At 37.7% G+C, this 14,584-nt stretch overlaps 1 protein-coding gene across 1 annotated transcript in view; it reads left to right on the top strand.

Annotated features, from left to right (window-relative positions):
* The first annotated feature begins 2,225 nt into the window (after positions 1-2,225).
* LOC118687322 (mucin-5AC-like) overlaps positions 2,226-14,584 on the top strand; it is a 35,026-nt gene continuing 22,667 nt past the window's right edge. The window contains exons 1-17 of the mRNA XM_036384246.1: positions 2,226-2,250; positions 2,859-2,921; positions 3,797-3,862; positions 4,255-4,516; positions 4,934-5,048; positions 5,618-5,708; positions 6,538-6,647; positions 6,860-7,076; positions 7,994-8,119; positions 8,581-8,698; positions 9,539-9,677; positions 10,753-10,863; positions 12,056-12,125; positions 12,542-12,679; positions 12,764-12,928; positions 13,433-13,527; positions 14,303-14,429. Of these exons, the coding sequence (XP_036240139.1) occupies positions 2,226-2,250; positions 2,859-2,921; positions 3,797-3,862; positions 4,255-4,516; positions 4,934-5,048; positions 5,618-5,708; positions 6,538-6,647; positions 6,860-7,076; positions 7,994-8,119; positions 8,581-8,698; positions 9,539-9,677; positions 10,753-10,863; positions 12,056-12,125; positions 12,542-12,679; positions 12,764-12,928; positions 13,433-13,527; positions 14,303-14,429 (2,038 nt within the window). The remainder of the gene's footprint in view (positions 2,251-2,858; positions 2,922-3,796; positions 3,863-4,254; positions 4,517-4,933; positions 5,049-5,617; positions 5,709-6,537; positions 6,648-6,859; positions 7,077-7,993; positions 8,120-8,580; positions 8,699-9,538; positions 9,678-10,752; positions 10,864-12,055; positions 12,126-12,541; positions 12,680-12,763; positions 12,929-13,432; positions 13,528-14,302; positions 14,430-14,584) is intronic.

Raw genomic sequence — 14,584 nt, 5'->3', positions numbered from 1 at the left:
CATTATGATTGTTATGGTTCTTGTGAAATCTAAGCCACCACATTTTCTACTTGCTAGAATAGACCACTGGTCAATCTTTTTCAATATTTTGTCATCTATCAGGGGCTAACACCAGATTTCTCAACATTTCTTGCTACTTCTTTTGCAAAAGAAACCAGGAGGGAATATTCATATGGCAAGGAATTTCAGTAACTAATTGCGCAGTTACTAATTTATAATACCCTATGCAAAATATTTATATAAATTACAGATACTGGGTAGGAGCAGGACAGGGAGATTTATGTGAGACCACAATCCATTATTTTGGATGGGGTTTTTTAACCTGTCAATATTATATGAATCAGGGCTGGTCTTGTCAGTTTTTATTAATATGAGTAACCCTGTTAAGTTGATGGAACCAATCAAATTGGAGCTACTTGCAGGAGTACAAGCTTGATAAGTCAGTCCTGTTCATGTACAGTAATTTCTGACCTGTCAGCTGACATTTTAAAATCTGCAGATTATCTAGGTAAATTTATCATGCATATCATTTTCAAGACATTGAAAAGTGCAAATATAACTTAAGGCTGCTTTATAGTTTGTGAAATAAACCCTAAATCACTGGCCAGTTGGTCTATATTGTGCTTGAAAACACAGAAGTCTCACAGAGTAAAAACTTCTGTTTGGAGTTATGCAATGTTGGTCAGAAGCGTTTGCGGCCATTCATGGAACAAGAAAGTTATTTCTCCTGTCCAGTGCTGATCTGATAAACTGCTTGACAAATGAGTGGTGATTAGACAGTGCCCAGCAAACACCTCTTTATTTGAAACACACCCAGTGGGAAATATTTTCCGATATCCAGACTAAAGAATAATGGTCCCATCCCATGCCATCTCTGCCAAGATTGTGTGACTGCCTTTATATTTCATGTCAAATATTAACTTTTATAAACTGGTGACAACAATAGTTACCAGCTGGATATAGACTTTGCAGGATGCATCCAAATATTCTTAATAATTAGGTTAGTTTCCTAATTATCAAATAGTAAATTTCTTACAACCGAGTGACACTTATTTTTATAACAGTAAACAACGTGGCATTGTGTAATTGTAATTGCTAAACAAACCACTGAGGGTAGAATTTCCTTGGGAATGATGTATTTGCTAAGTAAACAAAAGCTCCTGCTGTTTCCTTGAGAAAAATTAACAGAACAAAATACATATATAGATCTATTTTGCTCTGTTACAAAGGTTCCCACACTAGAATAAACAAACCTTCTGTGATTCTATGCCTGCTGAGATTCCTATGGATGTGTAATGTGAAAGCAAACTTCAGCCTATTATGTAGACTTAAAGACGTATTTCTCTTACCTGATCTTTATCAATTTTTTACCAATTTTATTTTCATCAAATATAACCAGTATAAATTATAATGATGTGAATACATTCACCTAATTTTATTATCTATGATATTCAAAGATGAGCAGGAAATGGAAAATGCTTAAACTCTGTCCCACGTTACTTCTTTGCACATCACTAGCAGTCAAGCACAAAGTTAAATGAGAAAAGAATTAAAAGCTTAAAGTTGAAAGAAACTGCATACACTGAAGCAACTTCTAGCTATGGTGGGGTTGCCCAGAACCCTCTGCTCCAAAGCCAGTAATCTCTTGGGGTTCTTTGTGAACTCTTCTCACCTATTGTATAAGGAAAAAGGGGGCCTAACTTAGGGCAAACTCCATAGGCAGTTCTGCTTTGACTGAGAAATTCTCTAGACACCTAAAGTGCTCATTCTCATAATCCAGGTAAGGACTGAGATATTAGTCATTTCATCACTTAAATCCTGTGAGGATTTAGACTTGGCAGGTTAAAGGTACCTATTAGTCAATCTGTTACAAGCACAGTTATCACATCCTGACTGCATTCAGTCCTTCACAAAATAAAGTTGTAGCCCTTCAACTTTTACAGGAAATGCCTGATATATTTACTTATAAAATCCAAGACCTCAGAACGTCAAACCAGGAGGTCAGGGTCAGTCTTTTTCTAGGAATCAAAGCATTCCAAAGAATACTTGTCATCTCTCAAAAGTCTTTGATTCTGGTGTTGAAGCAAGAACCCTTGGTCAAATAGCTTTATAGCATGATGCTTAAGGTTTTCTGCAGAGAAGATGTGATTTTGAACAATCTTTGAGTAGATGGGTAGAACAGGAAACCTGGTTCATCAGGTTACTTCTGGGTTACTGCTCAGGCTATGGCCCTTGTACTGTCCCTCAGAGGTACCTCCTTGAGCCCAGCTGTAAGCAAATCTAGATCCGTGATGGAGGCTTCCCATCTGCTCCCTGAGAAAAGGCCCTATGCTTAGACACTAGAGAAACTGTCATAAATATCTGCAGCCATTATTGGATGAAGCTTGAAGCCCCTTGATTCTTTTAACCACTTCCATGCCTTTTCTTATAACCTAGCTTCTACACAACAATTTTAATAAATTATTTGCCTGCATTTTGTGAATTCCTCCTGAATTGTTTCACATTACAATTGGGAAATAAGGGGTGTTATCCAGTCATTAGAATATCTTGCAGTGAATTTTGAGAGAAACACAGAAAGCAGATAAATGTTATTTGGATTACAATATGTTGTAAAGCATATTACAAAATATATATGTTATTTGGATTAGAAACTTTGAGTATTTGCAATAGAACGTTTCTATTCTATAATTGCAATTTAGCTTTCTTGAGGAGCCTGTTTCATTTTCTCTGATGAGATAAAGGAGACTCTCCCCTTTGTTTTATGGAGTTGTATCTGGGTCCTTTGATCCTAGCTAAATGCTTTGCTTTAAAGGTTCAGGATGTTATTCTTAATATGCTTTTCACATTTTTTTTCACAGAAAGTCAGATTGGAATCCAAATAGGAAGTCAGTTCTCTGGGGGTCTTCTACAGAACCAGAATGGTACATTTATTTATACTGTATATTTGTATTTATTTGCTACAGCCATACTGAATAATAAAAATGCCGTAAAAAAGAAAACCTCCTTAGCGTATTTCCAGTGGTTCCAGATGAAAAGAAATGTGAATTAATATCTCTCTCTCTCTAAGAAGAGCAGTTACTAAGTACACACACATTACACAGTATTTGTATAATCATAGTTAACTAAGAAAATAGATGTGTTTGCAGAGGCAGTGTGCATATCTGCATGAACATGTACATATAAAATCAAAGTGATGTTTGATGCCTTTTAAAAAAAGGAAGTGAGACCACTTTGGCCTGCTGTGAAATCAGTGGCCGATGTTGGGAAACCAAGAAGGCAGCCCATCCTCGCTGACTTTTACCATGTAATGATTTGTGTCTGTCCTGCATAACCAATGTGTGGCCATTTTGAAGAGTTTTCAGCCCCTTAACAGAAAATATAAAACAGAGAAAAGGGGATAATTAAGGTTTTTATTGCCTCCTTAGAAAGAGGAGGTGTAATGAAAAGGAAACTATGCTTTTGTAGCAGTGAGAAGCTAATTTAGTACAGCTTAGCCCTTTGTATTGTTCCATGTCTCTGAAGAATTCCAATATTCTAATGAAGCATAGTTTCATAAAAGGGTCAAAGTTACCATGTAAAAAATGCAGATCATCACAGCTGAAGGCAATTCCTTATGACTTAAGTATCCTGAGTTCAAATTTTACTATCTACTTTTAACCTGTGTAAAATAAAACAGTCTTAACATTGTTTCCTTGGGTCTGGCATATTAACTTTCTAGTCCTTCCTGGGTCTATCCTACATGCCAATTTAGGTGTTGTTATGCTAGTTTTTGATTTCTTTCTTATTTCTTTTCTAGCTTCTTTCGGAATTTCATCTAGCTTCAACATCTTCCCACCACTGCTGACAAATGTAGCAATAACATGTAAGTAAAGGAAACTAAGTGTATTCAGTAAGTGTTCAGTTTTAGGGGGTATAGACAGAAGACTTTAATATAAATGGGGAAAGGCACTGACAAAGGAAGCCATGGGTAATTCAGAGGAGAAACACGGTGATTAGAAATAAACTGTTTTCTTAGCTGAAGGCGACTAATTAGGCTCTAGCTGAGCGTAACTGTAACCATTTGTAGGGTATATGAGTAATAGATATCAATGATGAATAAATACACAGCTCTATAGTGGTTAGATAGAAAACAACAAATGGAGCCAGGCAGGCAAAAAACATTCCGTGAGAAAATGAAGCTTTGGACAAGTTGATTTTCCTCATGTGGTGGCTGGGGATTTTAAGTCATTTTTAACAGCCAGTCTTAATTCACAGCTGCTAATCCTGCTCACAATGGCCGTGTGTGCAGCACATGGGGCAACTTCCACTTCAAGACCTTCGACGGGGACATATTCACCTTCCCTGGGCTCTGTAATTACGTTTTTGCCTCCCACTGCAACGCTCCCTATGAGGATTTCAACATCCAGATTAGGCGTGAAGTGGTGGCAAACACTCCGACAATCAACCGCATCACCATGAAACTCGAAGGTGTCGTTGCCGAACTAACAAAAGATGCTGTCATGGTCGATGGCAACAGGTAAGTTCACTCGCAACACTCCTTAGGTATCCACAGGCTTTTTTTTCCCAATCTTGCCAAGTACTTCGGTGTGCCTGGAGGGGCGGGGGGGGGGGAAGCATTATGTGTTCTTTAATAGATCTGACAATTTTACCAAAATAAATAACGAATAAAATGCTATTAATTCCTGTCACAGAAAATAAATCCTTCCCTTAAGGATTGCCTCAAAAATAAAATTTGCATGAAATGTTCTGAGAAGCTGGATCCGCATTTAGATCCATATTTGATAATATTCGACCACCTTATTTTGTAATTGCTTTTCTTTCCCCAAAATACACTATTTTAGAATTCCTACAGATGGCAGATACGACAAGATTTTCCCTTCTTATCAAACATTTGGATCAGAAGCTAACTAGCATTCTTTCTGCCTTTTCCCAGAGTTCAACTGCCATATAGTCAATCTGGTATTACGATAGAGAAGAGCAGCATTTATGTGAAAGTTGGCAGCAAAATCGGTGTTGTGTTATTGTGGAATGAAAAGGACAGCATTCTGGTAAGAACTGCTCCTGGACCTGTTTGTCCCTTCAGAGAACAGAGCTAACCTTTGATTAGGCCTGGCTCTACCTGTTTAGGGGGTTGCTACTGCCTTCTTATCTCTCACTGTTGAGCAATTCTTTCTTAGTAAAGATAGGCTTGTATCCAGGTAGTTCTAGGGAAAATTACATGGATTTATACCTGTGGATGGTAGGCATCTGCTTAAAACAGGATAAAAAAATCACTTTCATTGTATCATTAGCTATTGGTATTATTATAGGGCCTAATTACCCCTTCAAAGATATATTTTTAGCTGAATTTCCTATGCCTTAATTTTTTTCTGTGGATTTGCTTTTCTTCCTGAAGAATCAATAGAAAGTGGCTAAGAATAGTATAGATAGTACAGTGAAATTTGAAGTCTGTGTCAATCTAAGTTGAGTCTTTATTCTATCCTTCGTGTTTTAAATAAAATTCCACAGATCTGACTAGAAATACTAAGAGACAGCAGGTACAACTGTTTTCTCTGGTTTTGCATATACTTTAGAATATTTATACTAACTTCTATCAACTTACTATTCATCATTTTAGCTGGAATTGAATGAGAAATATGCCAATCAGACTTGTGGACTTTGTGGTGACTTCAATGGCTTTCCCATATACAATGAGTTCATTTCAAACAGTAAGTGTTTTAAATTAAAAAAAAAGGTTTACGTGATCTCCAACAAGCTGACATCATCAGCATTCCTCTTTCCCATCCTGCCAAATGGTTTACCCATAAGATATGATTCAATCTCTATTTAAAAGTATATAGTAGAAAGATCAGATTATGTAAATTAATGCTCTGAGTGTAAATATAGTACTGGGGCTAACAACTGATGGCATATCTCTTGCTTGGCACAGTTGTAAACCATGCTGGTAAAAGCAATCAGGTAACTCCATAAAAATGAGCAGATTTGCATTTATAAGATAATTAAATATAGAAATATATTCAGTAAAACAAAAGGCAATTATATTTTCTAGACAGTACATTTCTAGTTTCATTTTTGTTTCACAATCAGTATATCCACATTTCCCTGTTGATTTGCATAATCTTTGGAAGATCTTATCTTTTTAACTATTCCCAGCCTGAACATTTTCTTAAACCTTGTCTTACAACAATCTCCATTGTCCAAATTCCAGTCTAGATCTTTTTTTTCCTCTGCCCTGAGTAGGGTCAATATAATCTGAAAAGGGTTTGTTATTTTTCTGGGAAAAACCTTACTGTGCATCTAGATGTAATAGGCTGAGAATTGTTTTCCAATGTTTCCTTTTTCCAGGGTCCTGTACAAAGTAAATTGAGGTAGTGATGTAGTGCTTCCTTTGGAAGGGGTGATGATCACATTTGAAGGCTTAAGGGAGCTAACTGTCTTGGCCAGCATTGACCCCAATCCTTGAGAGAAAAAAAAATATAACAGGCAGTTGCTTGAACAAAAACCTCTGATCTGCATTATTAAACTTCTTTTCTACAGATATTAAGATGACAGCCTTGCAATTTGGGAATCTGCAGAAAATGGATGGGCCAACAGAACACTGTGAAGACTCCACTTCTATCCCAACATATAACTGCTCTGATAATCTTGTAAGGATCTTTTGACTACCCTTTTATTTTTCTTTCAAATTTATCTGTTCCCTTCTACAACTTTATACGGGTCAATAGGAGAAGTCCTCAGGCAACAACAACTTAAAGAGAGCTATAAGACTATGTTACAAAATAATTACAAAAAATAACAGTACCAACCCCCCCTCAACTTCTTTCTGTTTACTGAGACTTGTCTATTTTTTCCTCCAAAGGATGACATATGTGAGAAAACATTGACCAGCTCTGCATTTGCAGACTGTAATGACCTAGTTGATGTTAAAGACTACATTAAGACTTGCCAAGATGACTTGTGCCGCTCTGAGGAATCTAAAAACAGCTCATGCATCTGTGACACCTTTGCTGAGTACTCCCGGCAGTGTGCTCATGCTGGTGGGCAGCCCCTGGACTGGAGAACTTCTAAACTGTGCCGTGAGTATCACTGGAGACAGCCTTACTTCATGCTCAGTAACTCACCAACAACAAGCTCTCAAATAACGCTGAGGGTGCAGGAGGAATTAAAGCCTGGTCAAGATTGAATCCTTTAGAAAATTCTGATGTATAAGTTCCAGCATGAAGACTCAGCAAAGAGCTAAGGATCTTAATGCAAACTGAATTAAACACTACCAAAACACTAACATGGATAGTCTAATGAGAGTCAAAGTGTAATTTAATGAACCAGTACAGTGAAGGAAGCAAATAAAGGAGAAACAAGAAAGAAGAATGAGGCATACATGCTTGCTTGCTTGTATTCCTGATTCTTTTCCTTATGATGGCTCTAGCATTCATTGTTCTTAATTAACTGATTGGATCTTCACAGGTGTATGTCTGACTAATCACCTGTTTATCTCCTCTTGCTTGATAGTGATGAATTTGTATTGATTAAACATATACTTGATTATGGGGTAGCTGTTGATACTGTCACCAGCTCCAAAACAAAAGCCCATGAGGTGCTGTTTGTCCTTCTGATGGTATCTCAAAATGCAAATATACTAAAGCTTTAGGAATTTAAGTCTTACATTTCACTAGCAGTACAGGTGTTCACTGGGAAGGGAGCCTTCAATAAAAACAGACCTTGCTGGCTTTCTGAGGTTATTACCTTGCTGTCCACAGAAATCCAGTCATTGAGCCAGTTCAGCACCAGAGTCATGGAATGCACATCTCAACTGTAAAATAGGGATTGAGGTAGTTAAACTTGCAAATTTTGAGAGCTATAGTCAATTGCAGTTTGGTGTGTTGTTTTTTTTTTTTTTAATCTAGCTTTAAAACTTAAATGGATCTAAAGGTATAGACAACTAGAAATACTTTTGACTGAAAAAAAAATAAAACTCTCTTCCTTTAAATTTCAGCCAAGAATTGTCCTTACAACATGCAGTACCAGGAGTGCAACTCCCCCTGTACTGATACCTGCACGAATCCTGAACGATCTCTATTTTGTGAAGAACACTGTATTGATGGCTGTTTCTGCCCCCCAGGCAAGTCCTTAAGTACTCACATCTCTGATCTCAAAGAACAAGAGCTTACCTGTAGGTCCCATGGGATTTAAGCCTCGTATAGTTGTATTTTTCACAGCTGCCAGTGACAAGCATTTGTCGTGTGTCAGCTGAGAAAATATGTCTGAATTATTGCCAATACATGTGCAATATGCAGAAAGCAGGATAAAAGAACAGCAAAGAGATCAAGACCAATCTTTCAACCAGCCACTTATGCTGGTTGAAAGTCTCTCTTTCAGACCAAGTGGAATTTAGGAATACAAAGGTTGAATCCTTCCCTCAGCAAACTGACAGTCCTGCTGTCCTTAGTATTGGTGTGTCCACTCACAACTGCAGGTCTCTTGCTAAGAAAATATTTAGGATTTGTAACAAATAAAATGGTGTGTAGGAAATGCCTCTTTAATTGATCAAGGCTTTGTCTTTTTTTCTTTTTTTTAATCTAGGAACTGTATTTGATGACATCAACAATTCTGGCTGCATTCCCCAGCAGGAGTGCTCCTGTATTTACAATGGCAAAACCTATGCTACAGGAGCTTCTTTTTCAGAACCATGCCAGACCTGGTAACCTTTGTTTCTTTTCTAACTCACTGTTTCCTCTCATATATTTAATGGGTTTAATAGTTTATTATGTGCAATCACATCATTGGCAATTGATATGTGTATTTAACTGGCTGCTACATTTCCACAGCACCCCTAAAGAATATTATTTGTTTTATTTAGCAACAGCCACAACTAGCTTTGCACTCTATCTCATGGTGATCAAAGCAAGGATTTACAATGTTTAAACTTCTCACCAGTCAATTAAAATGCTTCCTCTTTGTTTATTTTGTTCAAACATTTGGAATTCTCTGAGGGGAATGAAGCTGCAGTCATTAATGTATTTGCAAATATTTATTTTCTCTGGAGAAAGCAAGGGATGACACAATACAAGCTCAATGTCTCAATTATTAACCCTGTACCTGTGCTCTACCACATCACCTTGGAAAATAGACATAGTCTGCTTCAGGAGCAGATGTGGAGTTACCTTTTCTTATTTGTTAGTTTATGATACATTTGTATTACAAAAAAAACCCCAAAACCACCCAGGAGATATTTTAACTTGATATTGTGCTTTATGTTACCTGAAAAAATCCACACAATTATTTATCCAAAACCTGTTTTGGAGAGTTCACCTGTCCAAAGAAGAAAATAATTAGATAAGCAAGGAGAATGGTTACCAGAGAAATTGATTTTAATACGTTGCATCGCAAGTTCACTGTGTTTTTGAAACTCTTAAACCTGTGTCTCAAACCATAGCTTGAAGAGAAAAGCAATAGCAAAGCAGCTGCACCTAACAGCACTGTATGTTCCTCTTGTTCTGGATTCCACTGTTACTGATTTCACCTAACTTTATTCTTCCAGTACCTGTAATGGAGGCCAGTGGAGCTGCCAAGACAAGTCCTGCCCAGGAACGTGCTCTGTAGTGGGAGGTTCCCACATTTCAACCTATGATAAGAAGCACTATGATCACCACGGAGACTGCACCTACGTCCTCTCTAAGGTGGGACTCAGAAGGCGCTTCTAGGTCATAAAGCCTCATAGATTTATAGAAAGAAAACATGGTCTCTATCTACACTTATGAAGCTTAGCACTTCTGACATACAGACATTAAATTCCCTGTCACTTAGCCAGATGTTTGCTACGATGCCATTTCACTGATAATAATTAGATAATTATTAGGATGTCATGCAACTGTGTGTGGTGCTCACTGGAAAATTTCCAGTTCTGTGAGAGAGTAATTGCAGAGCACTGGCTTTTTAAGAATTTGCCTAGTGTGCAACCTTCAGTACAACTAATCCAGCTCTCTTACTGGGTTGCATAATTTTTGCCATGTTACTCTATTATATGGTATTTGGCCAAATGGTACAACTCTAAAAATTACAGTAACTGTTCTTAAAAATAAAGATTATAAACCAGCCTTTTTTTCATTTTCATGGAGTTTAAATACAGAAAAACACTTCAAGTTAATTGATGCATTTCACTTAGCTTTTAAATTTTTTTAAACATTTAAAAATAACTCAAAAGAAATAGAAAACTTGGAAATTATTATAATTAAAATTTTTAATTACAGACATGGGTAGGTGAAATGTTTTGATGTTTTAGGGGCTTTTTCTGTTTGTTGTTTGCTTTCCTTTTTCCCCATCTGCACTATTCAGTAAATGGAAATCAAATGTATGTTACTGTTCACCTAAAACATATTTTATCACAAATTTTTGTCTAGCATTGATAACAGCTACAGAAAAATGGGAGTTACAATAGAATTGAATAAAACATTAGAAGTTGTCATGAATAAAACTACCAAATATGAATATGGATCTCCATCTTGACATCTGTATGGATACAATCAATAAAATCCAGATTCTACATTTCTTGTTCCTAATAATTCAAACAGGGAAAAATTGAATCTTCAGCCAAAGCAGCTCTGGGATTTGTTACAGTCTATATCTTGTCCAGAAAAAGAAATACTTTTTCAGAATTGAGAGAAAATTTTATAGGGAAAACTTTTTTGCAAATTTTATAGGGAAAACTTCCTGTAATTAGTCTTCAGTGAAATAAGTTGACTTTTTTTCTTTCAGGACTGTCAAGATGAAAAATTTACCATCCTGGCAGAACTACGCAAGTGTGGCCTGACTGACACTGAGACCTGCCTAAAGTCAGTGACCCTCAACATGAATAAAGGACAAACTGTAAGAATGAAAATAAGCACAATAAAAATATGGGGAGAAAAGAAACTAGGGCTTAATCAGTCAGGCAGCTGCATTTCTTTGTCAGATTTTCAGCATATGTATGATGAGTAGATGATATTTTTAATCAAACGAAAAGAAGTGGACTTTGTTATGAAAATCAGACCAGCCCTAAATTTGGCTTTGTGGAATTTCATTAAGAAACATATTGTACTCACAAAGCAGAAAAAAGCTATTGTCTCTGCCAATTAGATGGGAAAAGACCATAAGCTTCAAGGTTAGTAATTATGATTACAAAAGTTAGTGATGTAATTAATCACGAAGATGCGTTCAAAGAAAATAAGATGATGTAATCCCCTAAAAAGCCAAGAAAGTATCTTTAAAAGTAATTATTTTCTGGCAGGGAAAATTAGTAAAGTGTACAAAGTAGAAATAAGGGGGAGGTGAAATCACAAAGATCTACCTTTTTATTGAATACTGGTTTAATTAATATCACTGGGGTCCTCCTCATTATTACTCTTTGGACTATAGTTATTTTTCACACATGGTTGGCATGCTGGAAGGCCAGCCTGGGCTACATCCAAGGCAGTGTGGCCAGCAGGGTGAGGAAGGGGATTCTTCCCCTTTGCCTTGCTCTGGGAAGGCTCCCCTGGAGTGCTGCATCCAGCTCTGGGATCCCCGAGCATAAGGAGAACATGGACCTGTGGGAACAGGTCCAGAGGAGGCCACAGATGAACACATGGGAGCGCCTTTCCTATCAGGAAAGATTTGAGAGAGTTGGGGTTCAGCCTGGAGAAGGGAAAGCTCTGGAGAGACTTTTAGTCCCTAAAATGAGAGCCTTTCTGTCCCCAAAATGGGCCTAGAAGAAAGCTGGAGGGGGACTTTTACTAGGGCAGAAGTTCCTATGACAAGGAGGAATGGCTTCAAACTGAAAGAGGGCAGGTTTAGATTAGATATTGGGAAGAAATTCTTTACCATGAGGGTGGTGAAACACTGGGACTGGTTGCTGAGAGAATCTGTGGATGTGCCATCCCTGTAAGTGTTCCGGCCAGGTTGGATGGGGCTTTGAGCAACCTGGCCTAGTGGAAGGTGTCCCACGGCAGGAGGGTTGGAGCTGGATGACCTTTAATAGTCACTCCCAGGCTAAACCATTCTATAATTCACAGAGTTGCCTTTTGTTCCCCTTCCTTATCAGATCGTGGAGGTCAAACCTGATGGTGGTGTGTTTGTGAACTCCATCTACACTCAGCTGCCCATGTCAGCAGGTAGTTTTTTCCTCTAACAATAAATTACACGATTGCTTTTGAAGTAAAGTGGGATGTTTGGCATCATGCTGGACAAACACAGGCAAGGGTTCAAACAGTAGCAAACAGAATTCACAGTCTTCTGATTTGATTACTCTCAGATTTACTTCCTTCTCACTGCACAAAAGTGAAGGCAGAAGACATCTCTTTACCTCTTTTACCTCTTTTTTTGTTCCTACCCCTCTGCTCACACTTGCTTAGAAATAAATTTTATTTTTGTTTCAATAACTAAGGATTCCACATGGTATCTCTGACCTCCAGATCTTTATTTCACTTCTGAATTTGCAAAAAAATGCAATAAAATTAAGAAAGAGCAGCATTGTGTTTTCAGCATTTGGCCTTGCTCAGAAAGTGACAGTTTTGTTTCTGATGTGTAGCTAATGTCACCATGTTCAGACCTTCCTCATTCTTCATGATCATGGACACAAGCTTTGGCGTCCAGGTTGAAGTGCAGTTCACACCCGTGATGCAAGTGTTTGTGCGTCTGGATGCTTCTTTCAAAAACCAGACTTGTGGTGAGTGAATGAAATAAAGGACTCCTTGATCAATGTCTTTTTTCGTAGTCAGAGCAGTATAAACTTTTCACTGCTTTTCAACAGGTCTCTGTGGAAATTTCAATAACATCCAAACTGACGACTTCAAGGTCATAAGTGGAATAATTGAAGGAACAGCATCAGCATTTGCTAATACATGGAAAACTCAGGCTTCATGCCCTAATATCCAGCAGAGTTTTGAGAATCCTTGTGCACTCAGCATTGATAATGGTGAGTGCTTCTTAAAACTTCTTCTGGTTTGTTTTTTTTTCTTTTTGCTCATCTCTAAGGAAAACACATCTGTTGGAAAGCAAAGATTAAAAAATAAAGACCTAAATATTTGATAAAAACCTACATCTGAAATCAGAAACAAATATTCAAAATGAATGCACTGAAGATAAGTAAGGATGTAAAAAAAGAGTGACAGAAGCATAAGTGAAGCAAACTGCAAGGACACTGAAAATAGAGTAGATGTTCAAGCTGACAGCTTGGTGTCAGAGAAGTGGATTACTGGAGCATCTTTGGAAACCTTTAATTCATCTCCTTCAGCAAGTCCTCTTCTTTGGTTTTAGGAACCATGAGCCACAAGCTGAGTGAAAAGAGAAAAAAAAAGATAGGAGAAGAAGAGATTTAATGGAATGTCAGAACTGTCTGCACAGGCCAGGGCAAGCATGGGTTTATGACTAATGAAGTACAAAGAGTAATGTGCATTTTTATTGTTTCTTCATTTCACAGAAAAATACGCTCAGCATTGGTGTGGACTGCTCACTGACAGCACAGGACCTTTTGCTGCTTGTCACTATGCAGTGAATCCCGCTGTTTACCACACGGTACTTCGCCCTACTGCTTTTCCCTTTGGAAACAATAGAAATAGGGGCTGTTCCAGACGTGTCTTAGGCAATGCCTGTATCCCCATTGCTGTGCTGCAGTTTCTCCTTCTTTCAACATGTGTTTGTCTTTGTGTTGTAACATTACTTTATTCCGGTTGTCAGTCTTGGCTTCAAGATCCTGACTTGTTTGCTGATGAAAAGGCGGCTATTTACTCCCAGATGGTTTTACACATAAGCCAGATAGTATATTTAAAGGCATGTCAAATGCTTGTTTGAATATCAGTCAATTTTTACCTTATCAGCCTGGCATCTCATTAATAACTGCTTGGAACAGAAAGCCCATTACCTAATTACCATCACTCTGCTAACAAAGTGTTGCAAACCACTCTTCTCACTAGGAGTTACTCAGGTGTTGACACTGGTGAAATGGGATGTCTGGACTGCATGTTGTGAATAGAGCTTTGGATGCTATTGTGCAGCATATCCACCAAAAAGTTTCCGAGGACCAAGAAGCTGCAAAATGTATAACAGAATTTAAGACCACTATTTCCTAATTATAACTGCAGTAATTGACTCAATTTTCATTACCTGCATTTTCCCCCGCCAGGAACCTTAGACAAAGACTGGAAAGTGGTAAAGCTGTGTTACTGTTGTCTATGAGTGAGCATATCTGAAGAAAGATTAAGAAATAAGACTTGAAAGATAAAGTTCACTGGTTTTTTAAAGACTGACAATATTTCCAGTGCTGAGACCTTATTTTTCTCTCCATTCTTAGAACTGCATGTTTGACACATGTAACTGTGAAAATAGCGAGGACTGTCTGTGTGCAGCTCTGTCTGCCTATGTGAGAGCTTGTGCTGCAAAAGGAATCCAGCTGCAGGGATGGAGGACTGATGTCTGCAGTAAGTACTCTCCTCATTTCCTAAGAACACACATCAATAAAAATTGCTGATCAGAGATTATTTTCTACTCATTTCTAGACAAATCAGTAAGTGATAAGGAAGGGATTTTGTTAAGTGCACTCCTGGAAGTAATTCTCTGCTGTCCCCTTAGAATC

Source organism: Molothrus ater, chromosome 6 (assembly GCF_012460135.2).
Source record: "Molothrus ater isolate BHLD 08-10-18 breed brown headed cowbird chromosome 6, BPBGC_Mater_1.1, whole genome shotgun sequence".
Taxonomy (NCBI): Eukaryota; Metazoa; Chordata; class Aves; order Passeriformes; family Icteridae; genus Molothrus; species Molothrus ater.
This window is presented reverse-complemented; position numbering and strand designations above follow the sequence as displayed.